The 23,372-nt window shown below is 38.5% G+C and overlaps 1 protein-coding gene across 5 annotated transcripts in view; it reads right to left on the bottom strand.

The window, feature by feature from the left end:
- GLRA2 (glycine receptor alpha 2) overlaps positions 1-23,372 on the bottom strand; it is a 126,932-nt gene that overhangs the window by 99,225 nt on the left and 4,335 nt on the right. For 2 of the 5 annotated variants that reach the window (XM_030477224.1, XM_030477225.1), the window contains exon 3: positions 5,264-5,331. The exons of 2 other annotated variants lie outside the window; for them this stretch is intronic. In XM_030477224.1, coding sequence (XP_030333084.1) covers positions 5,264-5,331 — 68 coding nt within the window. Of the gene's footprint in view, positions 1-5,099; positions 5,168-5,263; positions 5,332-23,372 lie in introns of all 5 variants that reach the window. One more of the 5 variants, XM_030477228.1, reaches the window with a different exon arrangement.

Below are 23,372 nucleotides of genomic sequence, written 5' to 3' on the forward strand. Positions count from 1 at the left end.
CGTGACATAGAAATCATAAATGAGTCAAATTAGTAAACTGTTTAGAAATACCTAAAAATAAATGTTTTCATGAACTTCAGTGGTTCATGGTTTAGATAACAGGAAAGAGTCTGAAGAATCCTTATTCACTGAAGAGCTTGCATATGATGATATATATTATACCAAAAACATAAATAATTCCAAAAGGATTACACTATCTTTTCCAATATGTACCTTCATAAATACATCAGAGCCATCACACTGACAAACTCAGAAAATCTTTCTCACTGTAAGTTTTGTTGTTATAAGCATAACAGCACTGAAAATTGTGTTTATGTCTGGTAGGCTTTGCACACATATATATGTATAGATAATTTAATAAGAAAGAAAAATGGAAATACAACATGTACAGCACAAAACCATCATTACTTTTTTCTCCTGTGCTTGTGGTATAAGCACTTGAGAGGAATGTGTGTTTACACAGCCAGACTTAATAATGTGCAGAGTTTTGGATTTACTTTTCCTGTGCAAACATCATTGTAAATATCTTCTGAAGAAAAATTCTCCTGAGAAAAGTATCACAATGCAGAGCTCAGGGAGACTACAGTGTGTATTTTGCAAGCTCCTGAGGGTAAAAGTGGGTGGGCTGTAGTAATGAACACCTACAGAACCATGAGTACACCTACTCCACAAATTCTTTCTGACAGCATCACTGCTCTGAACGAGGAGTGTGGACCAGAAGATTCAATCAGTTTGCAACATAGCTCAAGGCAACTCAGATAAACAGTTTTCCTCTGTTGTCAAGCCATAAAATGGGAGTAATACTCACGTACTAAAGAACTCGTCATCTGATTAGTTTTAGTAGATTTATTGTGGACTCAATCCACAAATATACTGTTTGTGTTATAGGAATCTAGATAAAAGTGATCTTTCAGCAACCCTATAGCCAACAGATTCACTGCCCAGAGCTTCAGCAAAGTCCTTGGTCCCTTGGATCTCAGGCACTGCTGTGGCAGCGGGGTGCAGGGGAGCCATGCTCCCTCTTCAGTGTTACTTTCTGTCTCTGAACTGATGTTCATCTTAGAGCTTAGCCTTCCTTCCATCTTCACCCCCTGCCAATAGCATTGATCTCTCAGGTGTTGAGACTGATGTCTGAGGAAAACAGCAGACTTAGCTGTCCTTCCATGCATAGGAGGGTCTTGCCAAAGAGACCCTCCTCTCTCTTTCTAAATCCTAAATATGAGCACTAACTAGTGGTTAGAAAAATGGTGGTTTAACGACCTATTTCAAGGCTGTGTTACAGAGGATCACTTGGTTACCTATGTGACTAATCATGCAAGGTGTCCTCCATGGCTTTAGTGGGAGATTCTTATGCAATTAAAACTATACATGTGAATTAATCCAGATCTAACAAGCTCATTTGCAGTTATGTTTTTTGTAGTGGGAAGATAACATCACACAGCCAGACACAGCCAAGCCTTTAAAATAAAGGAATGGCATTTTTTTTTTCTGCTAACAAAAGTACTCAAAACACAACTAGAGTTTGACACATTTACCCCATCAGAGAACCTGCTGCATAGTGTCAGTCATTGATTACAGGGCATAACGACAATAATACTGTCCTCACAGTTAGTCATTTCTGTAGTTAACAATTAGCTTGTCAATGTACAAACTGCTCTTAGCTTCTCCTACAGCTGACAGCTAAAAATTCCTGGTCATTAGCAACACTGAACATCTGAATTCTTTGGGACTCCGCCCAGCCCGATGTAGATTACTCATCTTTGATACTCAACTGCAGTCATGCTGTACAGTGAATTTTCTGCTGAACACTGCATGTGTGAATGTTTCCAAAAATAGATACAGAGCTTACTGGCATAACTGCTTTATTCAGTGAACTTACCCAGGAATGCCTTTTCCCCTTTGCTAGTTAGGGTTTAAATGAAAGAATCAATGAAGAAAATTTCCAACAATTACATCTTGACTCTGGTCTTTCTTTTACTATTTTTATTTTGGTATAATATATATCATTCTAATATGGAAGAAACTATTTCTTTCGGAGAAAAAAGAAATCAATTGTGGTACTGCCCCATACGTGCATTATAGTATGGGGCAGTATTAGACAGAAAGTCTAATACATTTGCATTTTGTTTCCCTAGATCTTTGGGAACAAAACTCTTGAACACTCTGTGGAATTCACCCATCTGGAGAGAACCAGCACAAAATCCTCTTTTATTTCTAAATTAAATGTTTTAGTTTTTAGAAGAACATGCTGGACATAAGAGCTGTGCTGGCCTTTCACATGAATTGCATGCTGGTGTCTTTCCTATTCAGAAAACAGAAGCTACTCCTCTTAATGTTATTGAGAACCTGGCTTACTGAATTTAGTAGGTCTGAGACTGTAATCCTGTTTTCCATGTTCATTTCTCCTACTGAAAGCTTCTCTAAGCAAGTTTTCATCTCCCAAGTTTCCAATGAGCAGCTGTAGATCGTCTGAGTTATATTCTGATAATGTCCTTTCAGTCCTTTCAGCATGGTTTCTCTAAGCATTCCTGTCCTCACTAAGCATGCGATAGTGTCTCTATTGAATTCACAATCCAGGGTTTTAAATGAATAGTTTAGTTTTATGTCAAAACCATCAAGAGCATTTTATAGGGAAAAATTAGTCCTAGGAGTCAAACAAAACTCAGTATTTATCACAAGAGATGACAACATTTTTACCACATGATTACATCTATTTCAGAAAGGCAAAGTAGATGGAACAGTAATTGATGTGTGCCTCTCAGAGCAGTTTTAAAACATCCTGAAAGTGATGGTACTAGTCATTAAAGAGGTGACAGCATTAAGAAAATCAATATCAAACCATTGAACAGCATCTAAGAGAAATCTTTCCACAGTTTTGGCAGATCTTATGAACAAAGCAAAATAAGAAAGCCAATAGTCTTTGTTTTCATCTACTCAAATGTTTGGCTGTTTTCGGCAGAATGTGCTAATGAACATTGGAAAGGTGCACATTAACATATTTGATAGAAGGTAAAATGCAATGAGGGGATTTAATCAAAGCAATGAAGGAGTCTAATTAATGCAATCAGCATTAGGTCGTGCAAATATTTTCATTGAATGCCATCTTGTAAAGCTAGTGACGTGTAGGATTTTTTGCTACTTAACGCTATGCTAATGCCTCTACACACTAGGATCAACAGACGTGGCTGGGTAAAAAAGGCTACATTCATAGCTATCCTCTCAGAATCCTTTAAACGTAAAAAAGGAAGAAGTTTAAAAATTAAAAAAAAAAAAAGAAAATTAAGTCTGTTGATAATTACGTTACATCAAGATATGTTTTTTCCTGTATTTTTTAACTTCATTTTAGTTTTCATTTAAAGTTTTTTTTTAAAATATTGCAGATATACAGGCTAAAGTTTAACTTATCTGTTTATTTTATGGCTCTGTATGTTACAACTTGTCATTTATAGAAGAGTCTTTCCCACACTATTTAACAAAGCAACCTGCCTTAGGCATAAATTGTCCTTTATCTCTAGAAAACATAAAATAACATCTTAGGGGTTTGTTAAGTAAAAATTTTTGGGACATTCCTTAGGCATCACTTGCTAAAATGATGGCATGAATTACAATTGAATTTAAATGAAGTATTTGAATATTAAATAAAATATTGAAGTTGGGCTAAATCTCTGTTCTTCTTTCATAATGCAAAGATTGCAAGGCAGTATCTATCCAATTTTATGAAAAATAGTTATTTGGTATATCTTAAGTCCTTTTGTGTAGCAAATTCATTTTTAGCTACCAAGAACTCAGTCCTAGAGGATGCTAAGCATGTTTATTGCCTCTGGCTTCAACAAATACAGAAAGACCTGCATGCTGTGTAGCAATGCCTGGAAAACAGTTGGAAAACTACATTGCAATTCTTCAGAAGTGTTCATAGTTTTCTATTGTTTCCTGAAGCAATAACTCTTGCAAAATTTCAATGAAGGTTAGAGCACCCATTTTTAATTTATTTTGTGGCAGCAGTGACTTGAATAGTTCAAAGTCAAAATGGAATTTGTAACCAGGCCCTTTCTAGAATGGATTTAGCATACTTCTTGTATATGAGCACCTGATAATTATTATGGGTTTATCACATTATTGTAAGAAAGCCAACAAAAATCACTCTCTGAACTAACACCAGTAGTCAGGTGTATGTATGCTTGAATAAATAAGTAAGTGATCTATTTTATTTGTTCTTTGAAAATCATTAAAAACTTCGGCATCTTTTTTAATAGCTCAGAAAAGATATTTTAATTTTAATTAGCAAATAGTAAAAAAAAAAAAAAAGAAAATTCATGTCTAGAGAAAACCATAAAAAGGTTGGACTAAAATTTTCGTTTCCATTTTTTAGTTTGACTCCTTTATCCTTAAATTTTGGCAATTTTCAAAAGAAAAATCTCATCTTGACTGGAAAAATTGAGCTATTTAATTTTATGTATAACAAAATTAAAACTGACATTTTCATTTTGGCATATTTTTTGACTGATAATAGTGTTCTTTGAATTCAGTCAAAATACACATTTCAGTCAGCTGGGATCCCTAGTACCATTTTAACCCTCAAAATACCCAAGTTTCTTTATAGAAAAATATGTTTTAGTCATTTAACTCAAGTTATGCATTCACTTCATTTACTGATATAGCTGCAATACACAGAGATTTAGCAAAGTTAAACAAGACCGTTCTGGCAGTTCTGTCAGCGCAATCTGCAGCAGCAGATAATTCAGCATGTGGTGTAAGACCCACTCAAAATATGGAGTACTTGGCAGGGAGCCTCACAGCCGAGCTCCAGCCAATTCTCTGCTTCTTCAGTGCTAATAAAACCTGAAAAAGCTGGTTTATGCTCACCTATATTTGCTGCCATTACAGTCAGTACAGATTATGTAGGTATGTTTAGATTGGTAGTTGAGTTTAATGATTTCTGTATCTCTTTATATAGTTGTTTCATATTTATTTTATTTTAATTCAGCTGGTAGGCTTGTAGTAGCTCAATAACTTAGGAATGTCCCCACATCCTGAGCATCTCTATTTTACATCATACCTCACTCCTTCACAAGATGGCTTCAATGACCAGTCCCACTCACCATTGTAGTTTCTGCTATTGAACCAAAGCTGTTGATAAATATGTTGCAGGTAACATTTACAGGAGGACCTGCAAGTTGAACAATAAATAGAAAAATTGACAGGTTGTGTTCATGACATATATTAAGTATTGTTGTTCTCTTGCCAATGGCATCATAGCACTTACCATTGTGGTTTCTGTGACTGATCCAAAACTGTTGATAAAAATATTGCAAGTAACGTTTACTGGAGGACCTGTGGAATGCAATAAAAATGTTGCAATATACATTGAAACAAAAGTACAGATCCCTCAGCCTCCATACAGTCTGGTATAGATGTGGCTGAAAACAAGTGAAAAGTGAGTTTTCCCAAACAGATCATGTAAACATTGATGAAAAGAAAAACATTATCAACACTAATTTAATTAACCTAGTTTCATTGGAAGTTGTTATATAAATACACAGAACTACATCCTTGCATTTAAGTATTTATGAGAAGAGTTGAGTAAGGGCAGGAGTGTAACAGCTTTTTCTTTATCCACTGTACCAGTGCAGAATATGCTTTAGCATTACAACCACTCCTTTCTCATTTCCTTCTCAGACTTAAAATTAAAATATTATCTCTCCACATTTATTCCACTCTGTATGCAAAGTCTTGCCACTGAAATTCTCAACAAGGACTGCTTTTCACTTTGGCTCAAATCCACTGAAAATAGGCTTGGACAAGCTCAGGTCTATCAATCAGCTCTTTGTGCACCTGATGTCTGAAGATGTCTGTGCACCAGATCTGAAGATGTCTGCATTGCCATAAGCAAATATTTTAGCAATATCTGTTCTGGTTCAACACAGCTTTTGTTAAACAGCTATTTGTAATCTCTTCCCTCTCAGATCCTTTCCTGTTATTCAGCAGTCACTGACATGTAGCAGAATGAATAGGGAGTTAATAGCCAATTAGTTGTCTGTTAGCCACCTAGTTTCTTAGGTGTGATGAAATAAACAGGGGTTCATAACTGAATCAAAAAGGATTAATGCTAAATGCCTAAATTTCAGTGACACAAAAATTGAGTATCATCAAGTATGTTCTTATCTCTTTTCTCATTACTTTTATTCATATGATTTTCCTAATATTAAACAATAATGACAGTGCACAGAATATAAATACCTACATTTGGTTTCATATTTAGATCTGAAATTGCTTTACAACAGATGGAAACATGATTACTTTTTTTTTTGAAAAAATGGAAAGATAAGTAATGTGCCCAGTGAAACCCAATACACTATTGGCTTCCCGAGTGCTATACCACACTCTTTCGAGGAAACAAATGAATTAGTTGGTTTGGAGAAGAAAACCACAACAGCAATATGCTTTGAGGCTGTTAAATTCCAATTAAGTGTGTTGTTCAACTCAGTTTTTACAACAATTGTTTTTAAAAAAACACTTCATTTTATATTGTAAATGTGTTTTCACTTTCAACACCAAGCTAAAACAAAACAAATAGTCTGCTATTGTCCCTCCTCAGTATCATTTTTTTCTTTTTGATATTCCTTGATGATATTCCTGCTAGCTGGGCAGCTTGACCAACAGGTATCTCTACATCTAAACAAACAACCACTGAATCATTGAAGTTGGAAGGAACCTCTGGAGAACACTCAGTCTCCCAGTCTAGTCCCAGAGCAGGATCTGCTAAAGCAGGTTGCTCAGGACCATGCCCCATTAGGTTTTGAATGTCTTCAGTGGTGGAGACTTCGCAGCTTCTCTGAGCAACCTGTTCCAGTGCTCAGTTATTCTCACAGTACAGCCTTTGAGCATGGCAATTCAGCCAGTTTTCCACGTACCTCACTGTCCATTTAGCTTATATGTTCCAATAGTTTGTTATGAGGATATTGTGAGATACAGTGCCAAAAGCCTTGCTGAGATAAACATCCACTGCTTTCCTCTCATCCATCAAGCCCGTCAAGTCATCATAGAAGGCTATTAGCACGGTCAGGAATGCTTGCTACCGCCAGTCATCTTTCTGTCCTTCATATCTGGAAATGGCTTCAAGGAGGATTTGCTCCTGGCTTCAAAGTAACGCTGGACAGTTTGTAGTTCTGGATCCTCCTCCTTGTCCTGCTTGAATACAGGAGTGACTTTTTTTTCCCCATGCTGAAGAACCTCTTCTAATGGCCGTAAAATTTCAAAGATAATTAAGAATGGCCTCACAATACCATCAGCCAGACCCCTCAGCACTTGTGGGTGCTTCCTGTGTGGTTCCCATGGTCTTATCTGTACCCAGTTTGCCTAAATGCTCTGCAGCCTCATTCTTCTCCGCTGAGTTTTCCTTGGTCTGGACTTTCCCGTAGGTCTCAGAGATATGGGATTCCTGAAGACCAGTCTTATCAGTGAAGACTGAGGTGAAGAAGGCATTGAGTGCCTTAGCATTTTCCTATGTATTTTGTCAAATTTTCTTTAATCTCATGGCGTTGTATTGCAAAAGCTGCCAAATGTGAGCACCATGAGTTTCAACTTTGAGTGCCAACAGAACCCAGCAAACATGCTTACCTATGTTGGAAAATATGCTACCACACCACAGACTGCATTTCAGATGTACACTAAGCAGGTATGTGCTAGAAGACTGTATCTTACAACAAAGAAAACAAAGAAAATATCTCCCTCCATTTCACTACTCACTTGTGTCATGTTTTTTACCTGCTTTCTGCTGGTAGATGTACAAAGAAATGTAGAAATGAGGACCCTGGGAACTACTAACCTGTCAGCCTCAACTCTGTGCCTGGAAGATCATGGAACAGATCCTAGAACAGAAGCTATGCTAAGGCCCATGGAGGACAGGGATTTGAGACAGGCAGCATGACCTCAACAAAGGCAAGTCCTGCCTGACCAACCTAGTGGCCTCCTGTGACAGAGTGACTACATCAGTGGAGAAGGGTAGAGCTACGGATGTTGTCTCTGTGCATGTCTGTAAGGCCTTTGACACGGTCCCTCACAACATCTTTAAGTTGGATACAACTTGTTCTCACAGCCCTGGAAACATTCAAGGTGAGGTTGGACTGGGCTCTGAGCAGCCTGATATGGTTGAAGGTGTCCCTACTCGCTGCAGGGGGTTTGGATTAGATGATCTTTAAAGGTCCCTTCCAACCCAAACTATTCTATGATTATGATTCTGCGATTCTATAAACTTCATTTTTTGCCAGCAAAACTGGTCACCTTCTCTTCATCTTCAAAGTTTCCTGGAAAGAGTTTTGTTAGTGAGATATCATCAATTCAGGTTTTTTTCTGATAATTTATATTTGTTTATAAACATAAAAAATGTAATGCAAGATTTACAACTAAATGAGAACTGAAGATATTTATTAGAGTATCTTAAAATCTAACATTTGATCACATAAATCACAGTTTTTAAGCTAGAAGTCCAACTTTCTGTTAAAGTCAACCTGCTGGTGATGGGATCTCTAAATGTGCGTAAGAAACATGAGCCAAATGAAGTAGATAAGAAAAAGATAACTAACTGAGCACTGAAGTTTGGTATGTTTTTATTCTTTTGTATTGATCTTTTGAGTTTTTTTTACTGTTGATATTTCAGTGGGAAAGGGGTGTATAGGTCTTGTACATCTTAAGGATATACACTCCACCCTATAAGATTTTTCTGATCTAATAATTCATTCAAAATGAAAGCACTAAATATCTATGAAATATAGCAGAGGTTTGAGAACACAATCTAAAACTCTTCAAAGGCAAAGGAAACATTTAATTTGTCTTTATTGCCTAAAATCTAAAAAGAGTTGTCATTTCCTCTAAAAAATTAAGCAAAGTATGCTTTATAATGAAATTCCTTTTCCCTCACTTGTTTTCCTTTTGCCACCTCCAATGCAACAGGGTAACAGTCCAGCTGCATTTCAGGCACATTGAGATAATCAAAGTGATTTTCGAGTCACAAGGAAAATGTCTGTTTCTTGAAAGGAGCCAGGAAAAAAAACCAAAACAATACAAAAAACAACACAATAAACCAAGCCCTAAACAGGTAACTAATGCTCAAAGTCACCAGATAGTAGCAGATCTCTGGTATTCTGACAAACAGCTAAGATACTGTTTCTGTTCCCTGCACTCCCATCCCCCTGCAACTGCTGCCAGTTGAGTGACTCTCCAATACACTGCCCGCTGGAAAAACTCTGACATTTTGATGTGTAACGCACCTTCTGTGACTTCAGGGCACTTGGCACTTACAGAAAGTCCTCAGCACTCATCTGCTCACCCTACCCATGAGAAACCTGACTGTACCAAATATTTCTCTGAATTTACTGTGGCATATTGCCTCATAGCTCCTGTACCAAAGGTGTCTGTGACCTTGTCTGGTTGTCTGGCTACAGAGTGAATCCTTTCCTTGTCAGTTGCCAGAGGGGGTGAATGCATCCCACTGCATGGGTGAATCCCCATGTTGACTGATGAGTGCTGAAAGATGTACGCTGAGCCCCATCCAGCTGCTAACTGCAGCTTTTGCTGAGTATTCTCCAGTCTTGATAACATACAGCCCTAAAGCTTCCTTCATTTGGTGTGTTCTTGAGTAGACTTACTTGCACTCTTGCCCTGGAGATCATCCTAACTGCAACTAATCATATCCTTATTCACACATCCATCCTAACTGCCTTTTTGGTGTACAGCTTCCAAGCTGCACCTAGCAGACTTTTTCTCTTCACATTAATTTCAGCCATATAGATAAAATATCATTAGTGGGAATATTATAATCATACAAGAGATTTAAAATGATACCTGTGCACTTGACAATTTTCTTTTATATTGTCTATTATTAAGGGATTTTGTAAGGCAAGCTAAAATACAGTACACATACACACAGAGAACTGTGGGCAAACCAGAGAGATGCGGAAGCAAAAATGAGAGATAATGAGGCAGAACCACCTCATGGAATGGCAGTGAAAATTTTGGCAAGATGTTTACAGACCTGTGAAAAATCTTATGTCTTTATACGCAGTAGATTTTGATCTACCTTCTGACTTTGGCCCATGTGCAAATTGTACAAATGGAAAGAGGTTTTTCCCACCATCTCAGTGCGTACACAGGGAGAGAGGCGAGCTGAACTGCCTTTCTCTCTGTCCTGGGTTCAGCTATAGCAGTCATTTTTCTCCTTCTTAGTAGCTGGTGCAGTGCTGTGTTTTTTAACTTTCAGCCTGGAAACAACGCTGATAACACTGATGTTTTTAGTTGTTGCTAAGTAATGTTTATTCCAACCAAGGACTTTCTCAGTCTCATGCTTTGCCAGGGAGGAGGGGAAGCCGGGCAGAAGCAGAGACAGGACATCTGACCCAAACTAGCCAAAGGGGTATTCCATACCACAGCACGTCATGCCCAGTATATAAACCAGGGGGAGTTACCCGGAAGGCCAGATCACTGCTCGGGTCGGGCTGGGTATCGGTCGGCGGGTGGTGAGCAATTGTATCCTCTCCCCTTGTTATTTCACTAATTGTTATTATCATTGGTGGTAGCAGTAGTGGTTTTGTATTATACCTTAGTTGCGGGACTGCTCTTATCTCAACCCGTGGGAGTTACATTCTTCCCATTCTCCTCCTCATCCCTCCGGGAGCGGGGGGAGGAAGAAGCGGGGGGGGAGTGAGCAAGCGGCTGTGTGGTTCTGAGTTACCGGCTGGGCTCAAACCACGACACTCTCCTTATCACAGAGAGCAAGATAAGCATCACGACTGTTTGAAAATACTAAAATCAATCCCATTTAGGTGTGGGGATAGAGCAGATACTCAGAAGCAGGACCAAGGGGCAAAGTGAGGAGGCAGTAAACCCACCAGGGACAGAACATCCCTTCATCTGTGGAGCAGGTATTTCATGTCTGAGATCAAACAAGGGAGGTGATCAAATACGGGTGAGAGTAGGACAAAGACCCACTTGCTGATATGGACACTGGTAACACAGATCCAAGGGCAGCAGGGAAGGGTAGCAGAGCTTGTTGGAGATGGTTTCTTAATTGTCAGTTCTGAAGGCAGCTGTGGGTTTAGCAACCATTTCTCCTCAACCAACTGAACAGCTTCTGCATCCAGCACAGTCTTCTTGAGACCTGAAACAGAGCTAACTCCTATGGAGGGCTCTGCTTTTTCAGCCGCAGTTCTGCAGGTGCCTGAATTACAACTTCAAAAGCTTGCCAATGCATCTCTTCATGGCCCTCCAGGTACATCTCTGTAAGTCAAACAGCAAGGCTGAAATACTGCTGGGACACCTCACATGGTCATGGTCATTAGACAAAAGCAAGTGGCTTGTCTGGCTTCCTCCCTGCTCAGAGTGTCAGGCAGGGTAAGGACTGCAGAAGTGCTACCAAAGGCAGTTCAGCCAACCTTGTGGTCAGGGCCCATGGATATTGGGCCAACGAGAGAAAGGTAGCTTTGATGCACTAGAAAAGTTCCTCTGAGCCACGGGGATCCTGCAGCTACTCCAGAAACAGTTCAGTTTGCACACTTGTTTTCAAGGATCCATATAATGCGTAGTCTAACCCTGACGAGAAAAATCACATGATTTAACAAGCTTGAGCTTCTAATAAGAAAACAGGAGGTAGACCATAGGTAGTCTTTGTTGCAAGTGCCTAGGTAAGCCTTCTCTCTTTCCTTATTGTTCTGCCCTTGGGAAAAAACAATGTTTTCCTTCATTTAAGCAAAATCATCTCATTAGAATGTGAACAGGAAAGGAATCAGTCACAGGAGTCAAAATTAATGACACTAGGAAAACATAGTTATCCTAAGGCTTAAAAATCAAGGTGACATTTCTTGTTGGAGAGTAATACCTTTCATTTATGAGGTTGTCTTTCAGTGGGATTCCTGTAGAGTATGCACTCGCCCTGGCTCCCCAAGTATAATCATGACCAGTAAGCTGAGAATTCCTTCTTCTTTGAAAGTGCTCGCCACAAACCAAACATACCCCAGGAATTATTATGCTTGTCTCATTTTTATTATTCATTGATGACAATTGTACATACTAAACAAAACCAAAAAAAAAAAAAAGGAGAAAACTCCAAATGCCAAAGAAACCTCGAGAAGGGCACAGATTTCAGGAACCTGTGAAATACAGTAATTGAGTGGCACTTTGCATTGCTGCAATTTACTTGAAAAATCAAATAAGAAAATTATTGTTCTGCTTCACCAAGTCAAAACCAACATCCTCTGAAAGTTCACCTGTCATATATAGTAACTTAGTTTGCCTAGAATGTCATATCTCCTGATGGGAATGTGGCAACAGTTTTGGGTGTTTACTGAGACTCAGAATCATATTCTGTGACATCAATACACATTTATGATCAAAAGAATAAGACTAGGAACCACAAAGGCACTTACAGAGCCAGAGCAAGAGCTGCAGAGACATTTAGGTGTCTAAATTGTCTTTAGGACTTTGTCCCACTGATATCACTGAGCCCAAATACTACCAAGTATCTGAAGAATATATGTGAGCAATATCACTTGTGACAATTATGTTTATGGACTGGAGGAGACACAACATGCCCTACCCAAAGCAGCTGAGAGATAGAGGCAGGACTGAATAGAATCTGCTGGCATGTATTACAGACAGAGGAAAGTACATTTTTTCCCTAATTTCAGGTGCTTATTTCCAGACGCGCACACGCAGGCACACACACAAATACAAATAAACAAATTGGCATAAAGAGAACTCTTCTCTTACATCAAGATTTAAGCTGCTTCCCTTCACTTGTTTAACTTGAGAAAACATCTGACCAAAACCATGGCCTTATGATGCGACCTGGATATAAAAAGGGCATACGACATTCCAAAACTGAAAGCTCTTCTTCAGCAAAATACCATTAAGGCCTCACAAGACAAATACTCCAGTGATTGTCAGATCCAGGTGATTACAGTATGAGTCACAGAAAGGAAATTTCTCTGGAGTAAGTACCGCTAAAGCCATCAATATATATACATTGACATAGTCTGAGGTCAAACAGTGAGTAATCAATTTCAGAAGTGGTAGGTGAGTTTCAGCTGTCGGACTATTGCTGAATGTAATGGGAGTCATGCCAGTAAAATCCTATCAACTTTTCATGAAAGAAGAATCCCTGCTAAGATGCGTTTTTTTGGTGCTTTTAAAGCACTTGTGAAAATTGTTGGATTGGCAAGCTTCACATTCAGTGAATGCCTTTGTCCACACACCCAGCTCTGGAAGAGGAAGGTAAGTCTCACACTACAAAACCTCTTCGGTTCTGCAGTTGGCATTACAGGATAGTCTATGCTACGTTCATTCTTCCCTGAGTCTTTCTGCTGAGGCTGATAACAGAAACATATATTACGTAAGCTCTGGGGTTCAGTGGGATATTTTCACATAGGTTATCTAATAGAGAGTGCACAAGAACAATTTTCAGGCACTATTTTATTTTACTGCAGAATGAAAAACCCTTTAAACAGTTGACATGCTCCTGATTTACCCAGCTAACCTGAGCTAGTCTACAAAGAGTATATAGCCATTGGATATATATAGCAGTCACAATGAATTGTACAATTGCGCTGGAGCTGGCTTTCGGTAGGTAGTTTGAGGGCTGCTACTGATGTAGTCATGGCAGGCTGGAATTCACTGGAGGCCATTAACCTCAGGCATTATAGCTTGTGCTGAGCTCTTTATCATCTCAGTGTGGCACGGAGCACCTCTGAGCAAATTACTTGAAAGCTAACTCAGATATTTCTACACAAGCTTCAGTCATACTTGTGACTGAGTGCAGCCAGTCCCAGAGCTAAAGCCTTCCATGTGCAAATTAGTCTGTGGGAGTAAATCTAAAAACCAGTGAATCACAAAACTTACGTCCGGAAACTTCCTGTTGGAACTACAAGCCCACAATGCAAAGTTGATTAGTACTTCTGTCAATTTTGAAAATACTCAAATAAGTGCTTTAACTCTTCCTATGTCCATCAAACTATTTTTGTATCTCTGAGCCCTCCACTCTTCTTTCAAGTCTTTCCATTCCAAGTCATGACAAGCACATCACTGCAAGGCATGTCCTTCTGAAGTCTTCCTTCCTCCAGTGCAATAGAGCAATGGGTTGTATTTAGGGAAATTGAATTGGTTGCTTTTCTTATGACATGAAAAAATACAGGCACCTACTTCTGTTCTTATCACAGAACAGTGCTCACTGAAGTGAGCAAATGGAAAGGCAGAGGGTCTCAGCGCCACTGGGAGCAAGTATCAGAGATTCTCCTGGCACCTTATTCTGAGAAACTGCTTGATTGCTTTGCACTAATGAAGAGAGAGCTCTTCACTGCTGATTGGCATGTGAACTGCATGTGTGCAGAGGCCTGAGACACTCCCAAATGTGGTTAAATAAAAGATGTATTACATGTCTAGTCATGAAATTGGCACTCTAGTGTAGGGTCAGTGAAACTCCTCCTAAGTAATCTTACTTTTAATAATGTTTTACAAAGTCAGTATAGCCAACTCATCTAAGATACTGCATGGAACCACAAGATAAAAAACATTCACTGCAAAGAAAAGGCAGGAGAGAAGATCCACTTAGTGAAAAAAAGAAGTATTAACAATGATATTGAAATGACGTGAATCAGTCTAGGTTTCTATTTTCAGTCAGAATGAACAGCTGCATTCTGCTCAGCATACCTCAAAACGTTTATTTGTAAAAAGCCAAAGCCAATTAGAACTATTTTGCTTTTTTTCTAAACATTTCTTTTTCTCTGTGATTCTGATCTTGCGCTGCAGAAATTAATGAAAGCTGAGTTATAAACATCAATAGGTACAGTCTCAAAAACATGTCCACAGAAAAGTCTCAGAATCAATTTTAACTCCTTTTTTTTTTTGTTCCTTTGAGCCTCAGATATTCACGTATTTCATAGTTTTGTCAGCTTTTCCTTTAATGTCTCCATAATGATTGTTGCTTTAACTGTTTGAAGGCCTACACAGGACTTCAAGAAAAAGAGCAGTTTGGGTGACTAAAATTATGAGCAGACATTGCTTTATGGCTACTAGAGAAATATACACCAAATGATATATGAGACACAGATAAATGATGGGATTTAGACAAATGAGGTAGCTCAGGCCTAGGGACAAATGGCAATAGAAACGATCAGGAGCTGGTATAGATGGAAATCTGCAACTGGTCAGAGACGTACAGATCCCACCACATCTAGCACTAATAAAATAAAATTTTCTTTTTATTTTCAAAACTTTTCCATTTTTTGCCTCCTTATAGTTCAACTAATTTCCATACAATCTGTGCAGAAGATTACTTTGAAATGAATTCCTCCCAGGAGAGAGGACTCTCAGCTTCAACGCTCCTATCATCTGATCTGTTGCATGTTTCTCACAGCCTCCTGTCCCTCCCATTCACATATCCCCCCTTCCTTTGGAACTTCCTTTATGGTCTCCCATACCCTGAACACCAAAAAGGATCTGTCTTGCGACTGCAAGACATCCTTAAGGTACTTCTTGGGTGACTTTCCCCAGGATTTTTTTCAGTCATCCGTTCTTCCTATATATAAAACGTCTGGAATAGAAGAAGCAATGAGAACTCTTCACCAGCCTAGAAAATAAGCATTTTATAAACTGGTTACCTTGCTTTTTTATCAATACCAAACCAGCTCTATGATGCAGGATGTTCACTGCATTGCTGTGAGAAGCATCAAATGACTTTCACATAGGCTCAAAGCTCTGCTGACATTAAGTGTGTTGCAGGGTCAGGGCATCTGGTCTTTTTCTGATTTCTACCACCAATAGTTCTGCTGAGTAGGAGTCTTCTACAAAGTCATCCAAATGAGACTGACGAGCTTACTGGCTTGAATTGAATCTGTCCCTAATTATTTTTTAATTTTGACAAGTAAACTGTTTAGTTTTATTTAAAAAAAGGTTAGAATCTGTTTTTAGCAGATCATGCATGCTTTACCTCACACAAAACACACCACAGAAGTGTGACAAAACCAAAATTCTCAGGGGTATGGAGCCAAAGAGCTGCAAAATTATTCTCAGAAGTATAGAGCCAAAGAGCTGCAAATTTTTCTCAGATGTTTATTTTTAGGATGACTCCTATAACCAGACTGACCAAAGGCTTTTAACGCCTCAGACTTCTCCATCTGATGGGATATCACTGTCTTGAAGGGAAAATTGCTGCATTCTGAAACTCTCATGCAGAGTGGCCACATCTTCATTTTAGTTTGGCATGGGGGAGAGTATGTGCATGTGTTTATGCACAGCCAAAAGGCTACGTTCAGCTATAGCAAAGAAGGAGTTTTTACGTATGCTCCTGATTTGGCCCCATGCATGTAATTTGCCCTCATCTTTTCAACAACTGCTTTAAATTGCAGTGTGAGAATTTATAGCAGCATTCTGGTCAATGTGTTACTGTTATTTTATATTTTATTTAGGACTATTTCCTTGTTAGACATAGTAAACAGCAAAAAAAGAAAGATTAATCCTGATAAGACAGTTTTATAGCCTAAGACAAAGACATAGACAGCACACACTGGGAATATAGTCATTAGAGGCAGCCTAACATAATGGGTATTGATCTGCTAAATTTTAATCCTAGCTTTTCCCTGACTAACTATGCTGGTTTAAGGAAAGCATTTAACCTCTTCTCAGTTATATTTCCCAAGTACAAAAGCAAAGGAGATAACTCATAGTGGTGTTCTTGGGATGGAGAAAGACTAAGTTTGTCCATGCAGTATGCATCAATTTAGTATCGGTTACTATTCTTTAAGGCAAAGCACCCACAATTCAGTCACAGATGTGCACAGCTGCTTCCATGCAGCCCTGGGCTTTGGAGGTCCAGAAACACCCAGGTAGGGGTTATCAGCTTTTGGAGAGGAATATCATACTGCTACTGTTCTTTCCTGAGCAGCCCACTGTTGGCTATAGTCAAAAGAATCTCTGTCCCATGACAGGTAGGAGTTGTGTCTGATGATACTTTGACGTGTACCACCACAGGAGGAACCCTAAGGGCCCTATATAGTCCACGGGCATAGGAAATGCTTTAGCACAGTGGGGTACCACTCACAGAGAGCAAATAATTTGCAATAGGCTCTTTGAGAGCCCTTCTGAAACCTTGCTTCTCAGCAAGGTTGAGGCACCTCATTCAGAATCCACTACTCAGACCATTTTCCACCAACTCAAAACATACAACCTTACTTTGAAAAATCAGCCAAGAACATCAGTCTTTCCTTCTAAAATACAGCCAGTTTTGCAGCCAATAACAAGACATTTCACGTAGAAAGAGTCCTTTCTAAGACTTGTACACCTGCCTCAGATTGAAGGGATGCAAACTTGCAGCTCCTAGGCTGTGGGTTTCCTGGAAAACAGAATAACATTTATTCCATTAATAAAAATGCTGCAAAATGGGCCGCTCAGAATCATGTATAGTCCTTTGGATCAGGTAGAGAATCCTTCAAGCTGAGGGGAAACTGGATCCAAAATCTTCTGTATATTGTAAAGGCAGGCCAGCCATAGACACTGTTTTGTGTTTGTGGGATTTTTAAATGCTCACTGATCCAACCTGAGAGGAATCCCTTTCCTGCAGAATAAATATAAAGCAGGGTCTGAGATACCTGTTCCATATAGGGAAATGGAGGTGGAACAGTGCCTCATCATAGGATCATAAAATCATAGAATCATAGAATAGTTAGGGTTGGAAAAGACCTTAAGATCGTCTGGTTTCAATCAGACAGCCTGGATTTGGCTTAGGAAGGATGTGGGTGCGAAGTGAGGCAGCCTGCAGCAATTCTGGGCACACTCAGGAGAAGAACCAAGAGAATCTGAGGAAAAACAGTACGCACTGCCAGTGTTACAGAGTAGGTAGGTTGGTAATTTCCAGGAGGGGTTGTTTGTTTATTTGTGGATTTATATTCAGTCTATGTCCAGTTTTAAAAGCTTCCATCTTTTATTGGTTCATGAAGCCTTTATGCTCCCATCCTTCCCAGCTGCTGCCATGTAGCTGAGGGATAAGGAACAATCAATGTGTCTTCATGTTCTTGCAATACTTGACGATTACTGGTAGCTGGCACAGTTCAGATAAGCCACTAGGCTGCTCTAATTTATCTCTTCTAAGTAACTGAATAGTTGGTGAATGGCACTTTTCTGTCCAGAATCAGTGCCTTTATATTTCTGTAAATTTTGAATTTTAATTATGGACTTGGGGTTTGTAATATTGGCAGATCACTATTTATGCCAGACATTGTGCACTTTTAATCTCAGAGCTGTGTCAGACCCTGTACTGCCCTGTCTGCATCATTTAGGGGAGCTCTTCTTTGCAGACTGTTAAAATCACTCATTTCTGTGAAAGACTATGAAATGAATATTTTGAAGTTGAACCATCAAACATACATTTTCTATTGCCTTAATCAGAGATTCATATTCGTATTTCCAGAGGGAGAAAAAAAAAAAGAATCTGCTTAATAAACCTGCATATTTCTCTTTTATGTATACATATTCCTAGTTACTGTATCACCATATGTAATAGATTTGCAGTTTAAATATGTGTACATTTATAGAAAATTGAATGTACATGTAAATATTCTATATTTAAATTGCATGTTTTCCAAAACACAAGATGCTTAATGAGTGACCCAAGGGCATTGACTTCAGCTGTATACAAAATTTAAATCTAAACACAACACCGGATGTGATAAAACACCCTCAATTAAATTAGAACATGATAAAAACAATACTGTCTCTTGCTTTGATATCAAAGGTCTTTGGCTCTGCCTTGACATTTGTTTTTCATAAATTCCCTTGACAGTTTATGCAGCAGCACAGCAGTATTCTGTGACAACAGCCAAATCATTGATATCTCTTAATTAAATCATTCGTTCTGCAAGAAAGACAACACACCAATACGATAAAGATCACTGTGGCTAACCTTTTAAATACAAAAGAAGACCAGGACAGTTCCTCAGCTTGGATGCCAAAAAGCATTGGTTATCTTGTGACTTACAGTGCTACGTGCTCACAGCCTTTCTGACTTGCTTTGGAGGGAGCTGGCTGCAGGAAGCTCAGAAAGGGATCCAGGAAATAAGCAAACAGATAAGCAGTGTAGATAATCAGGGGGGTTGCTTCATCTTGCTGTCTAGTCCCATTTGTCTAGAAGTCTAGACACAACCTAACTAGCCATGCAATTCCCCCAGCCTACTCATGTTCTGGGAAAGAACATGAAATTAAAGAAAGAGAGGGAGAAGGACAAGTTCCACAGCCCTCTTTATGAGCAGTTCTAAAAGAAAAACAGTTAAAAGGATCCTTGCATAATTGAGGTGAAAAGGTTTCTACATGAAAAAGTCCATACCTAAGGCAGGGGCTGAACATCATTTCCTTAGCTACATCTTTGCAGTTGAAGAAAAATAAAATAAAACCAAACAAACCCAATCTCTTGTTGGGAAGGATCCTCATGGAGCATCTAACTGTGTAGTGAGATGTGCATACACAGCTTCATGTGAAAACAGTGTAAAGTTGTAGATGTGTTTCAAGGCAAAAAGTAAACCAGAAGCACACCTCCCAAATAATGGATGATTGCACATTCCAATCAACCTATATTTAGAGCGTGCAATGGCCTGGCCACATCCAAAAACCATCCAGGTAGCCTCCCTTCTCCTGCAATGAACCTTTAGCCCATGCCCTACAATGAGAATGCACCAATAACATGCTCTTCCTTACTACATGCCATCATGCCTGAATTGGATTTGAGTCTCCATTGGATATGGTCCTTTGAGCCTTTGAACTGTGTGGAAAATAGCCCAGTACAGGATACACCCTGCATTTGACTTCATGGCCAGGAGTTGTTAGCAACTGAAGTCTGGCTTTAGGAAGGTTAATAACCACTGGAGAATGGATCACTGCAGCCCCACAGCCTATCTTTGGTATGCTTTTCAACTTCTGTATGTTTTACAGATTGTTTTTCTGATGGGCTTTATTGTGAAGTATCACATCTAGATTAAGGTCAGCTTCTGTGGACAGTTCCTCTTCTTATCATGTACATAGAAGTTGTTTTTATTGATTAAGCCTGATGCCATTGATTTCACCCTTAAATGTCATTCAGTGGTTTCTATTCATGCTTTTTTAAACATTTCATTACTGGTCAACTCAGAGGCCAAATAAGTAAGCAATAGGCTTGAACATATGGGAAAAATTGACCCTTGCTGCCAAGGAGTTAAGGTATTAAAGTGTATAAGCCATTTCCTGTAACAGTTGTCAAGCTAATTTTCAGTAAATTACTTAGTCCATGTGTTTATTATTCAGATATAAACCCCGTGACTCAGTATGAAAATGACATTACACTGTTCTAATCACAGACTAATCTTTTACAACTACAGCCACTACACCCCCAAACTGCAACCTTCTAACAAGTCTTGTCTGAGTTCAGAAACAGCAGCTTTTGAGCAAGTTAATTCACACTGCATTGCACCATTCAGTGATAAGAGTAACATTAATGGGCACTGTTGCTACACACCTCCAGGTAATTTCATAAAAATCAGAATACACTTTAGCAAATGACTTAATGGGAAAGAATGCACTTAAAACATAAAATGAAAATTCAATACAGAAGAAAATCACTATCATCTTCATTGCAAACTTTTTTCATACGAAAGATAATAAGCTTCTTGAGCTTTTGGTGACAAACTCGACTTCTCTCCACTCACTGCATGACAGCCAGTCTACTACACAAAGTATTCTGCATAAAGAATGTAGTAGTGCCTATAGAGAAATAGTTTTCTCTATCTGATAATTTCTAGCTTATGCTTAGATTTTAAGTGGGTTTATAAGATGAAGGTGTTAAAAAGTGAAAATAATTTAGTAACCTTTGAAGGTCAACACCTGCTAGGAAATTTTAAATTCAAACTGACTTTCCATCAGCCCCACATCTCATGTTGTGATTAAGTTGCAGATTGATCTCTTGTATCATGGCATTACACACAGTGCTCTTGAGGGAGCCTGAACTGAATATACACTAATCTGAGATACCACTTCACCATCCCTGGTTTCTACCACTGAGAAAGCACATTCCTGGCTAGTTTTATAGCACAGGTGCCTTACACGACTATTTCTGGTTTTCTTGAGGAGTGGAGAAATTAAAAGACATCACTCTGATCTGTTGCTGTTGGTTTCCACCATTAAGAAAATATAACATTGATAATAATCAGGTAAAAAGTACATCACACAGGTTTCACAATTTATTGTTTTACAGAAATCTTGCTCAACTGATGTTATAACTGAAGAAGAAACAGCAAATCAGCTCATATGACCACAAGGGCATATTTGGTGTCAACAGAAAGCCTCTCAGGGACTTCAACTAGTATAAAATTGCAGTCTTCATATTTACATTTAAAAATATTCCCCTCTGTGTCCTTACACAAATAATTAGCCTACTCAGATTCAATAAATGGTAAGTGTAAGATGAAAAAATATGCATTAAGTATCTCACAATGATTAAAGAAAGGCAATTTTGAGAGCTGTCACTCTGGAACTTCTCTCTGGCAGCTCATCAGGGGGACAGTCACTCTCAGTGACTGGTCATTTTGTATCTGATTGCTTGGTGTGTGAAGAACCAGAAATCCAGTCCTCTGCTTTCAAATGATTGTATAAGACAGAAAGACACAGAAAAGAAAGGATCTTTCAGTATATTTCAGTATACAGTACTTCTATTAAAAAAAAAACAAACAACAAAAAAACCAACAAAACCCAAAAACCAAATTGTTGCTGATGTTTGAACATTTGTATATTCACCTGTTGCTCTCCCACTGTCTTCCTGAATTTTCTGATTTGCAATAGCAAGTTAGGGAAAAGCAATAACTAATGATGAAATGTTTTATCTGGATAAAACACCTTGTTCTAGTAAGTAGCATTTTCCTCTCTTTTTAGAATGTGTAGCCTTTAGCCCACAAATTAATCAAATAGCTGTAGTTTTCCAGTAATTCAGACTAGTCATAAAAGTATATTTCATTATTGTATAATCAGTGGTATGGGTTCTACCTAGTTGCCTTTCCATGAAGTCAGACTTTTCTGACACTTTTAAACACCTACAATGGACTCAGAGAAGTCTATGTAACTGGTCTAGAGCAGAAAAAGCTAGACAAATGCATGAGCAATGGCACAACTGTGTTGATCCACGTCTTTTGTGAAATGTAGAAAATAAATATTAGCCCTAGACTACATGCAAAGCCAGATAGCAGATCCCTAGTTTAAGCCTTTGTTTCTGTGGAGCTCTTTTGTGTTTAAAAGTTCTTGCCTTAAAATACAAAAAAGTGTTTTAAATTAGGTAATCATTCCACATTTCATACATCCATCCATTTATATGATTTAGAATATCAGTATTGTACAATACCCTATATCCCCAAAAAGATCTCAAAGAGTTTAATGAATGTTAGAAACTGAAATAATTTGTATTATGGTCACAATAACTCAGTACAAAAAAACTTTATAATACTTAACTCCATGCAAGATGAATTTATTTTATCCTCTTTGCATCTGTACTTCTTATTCTTTAAAAAGAATAAATATGCAATACAAAACCATAAGTATTTTCAATTCCTTTAAAAAGTTAACTAGACTTGGGCAACTAGAACATGGGTGTGCATCATATTGACTAAATAAAAATGGTTATCATCTGACAAGGTTTTTATGGGTGATGTGAAGTTCAAAACTGCATGACTTAACTCTCTAGTTCTGAACTCTGAGATATAAAATACCCTTCAAGGGAACATAGCAAAGAACAAGAAAACCTTTCAGACCTCTCACCAGGAGACTGAGACTTCTGCTAGAGCTGAAAGATGTGAAGTTAGGAAAAAATACTGAAGATGTGTTTGTCACTTCACACTGCTGCAAAGTACCATCCTACTCCGGAAAATGACAATAAAAAAAAAAAAGCAAAAATAAGAAACAGCATATTCTTTGCCATTGAGGATTCATAGGTGTCATCAGGCAGCAGCTTCACTTCGGGAACACAGAGAAACTGTGAGATTTGGAGAGTAGCAGTGTCTGTCAAACAGTTCAGCATGCACCACACAACATCGTGCACACCATACCTGCTCTACCTGCTTGAACATCCTGGGAGCAAAGCTTTGAATCTGCCTCCTCCTGTGTTTTTCGTGAAATGGATTAGGGCACATACTGGGGAGCAATAAAGTGCTGTCTTTAAGTCGTCCTATGGACAGGGACTGCTACTATTCTTGATTTAATCTGAGCTACAAGAGATGAACCGGAAGTCTTGTTTTAGTGCCCTTGTCATGTAAAGGGCAGGAATAAGTTTTTAATGATTGCTACCTTGTTCAATTCAGGGAATTTCTGCCTTTATTTGCATTCTC

This window comes from Strigops habroptila, chromosome 2, assembly GCF_004027225.2.
Source record: "Strigops habroptila isolate Jane chromosome 2, bStrHab1.2.pri, whole genome shotgun sequence".
Classification (NCBI taxonomy): Eukaryota; Metazoa; Chordata; class Aves; order Psittaciformes; family Psittacidae; genus Strigops; species Strigops habroptila.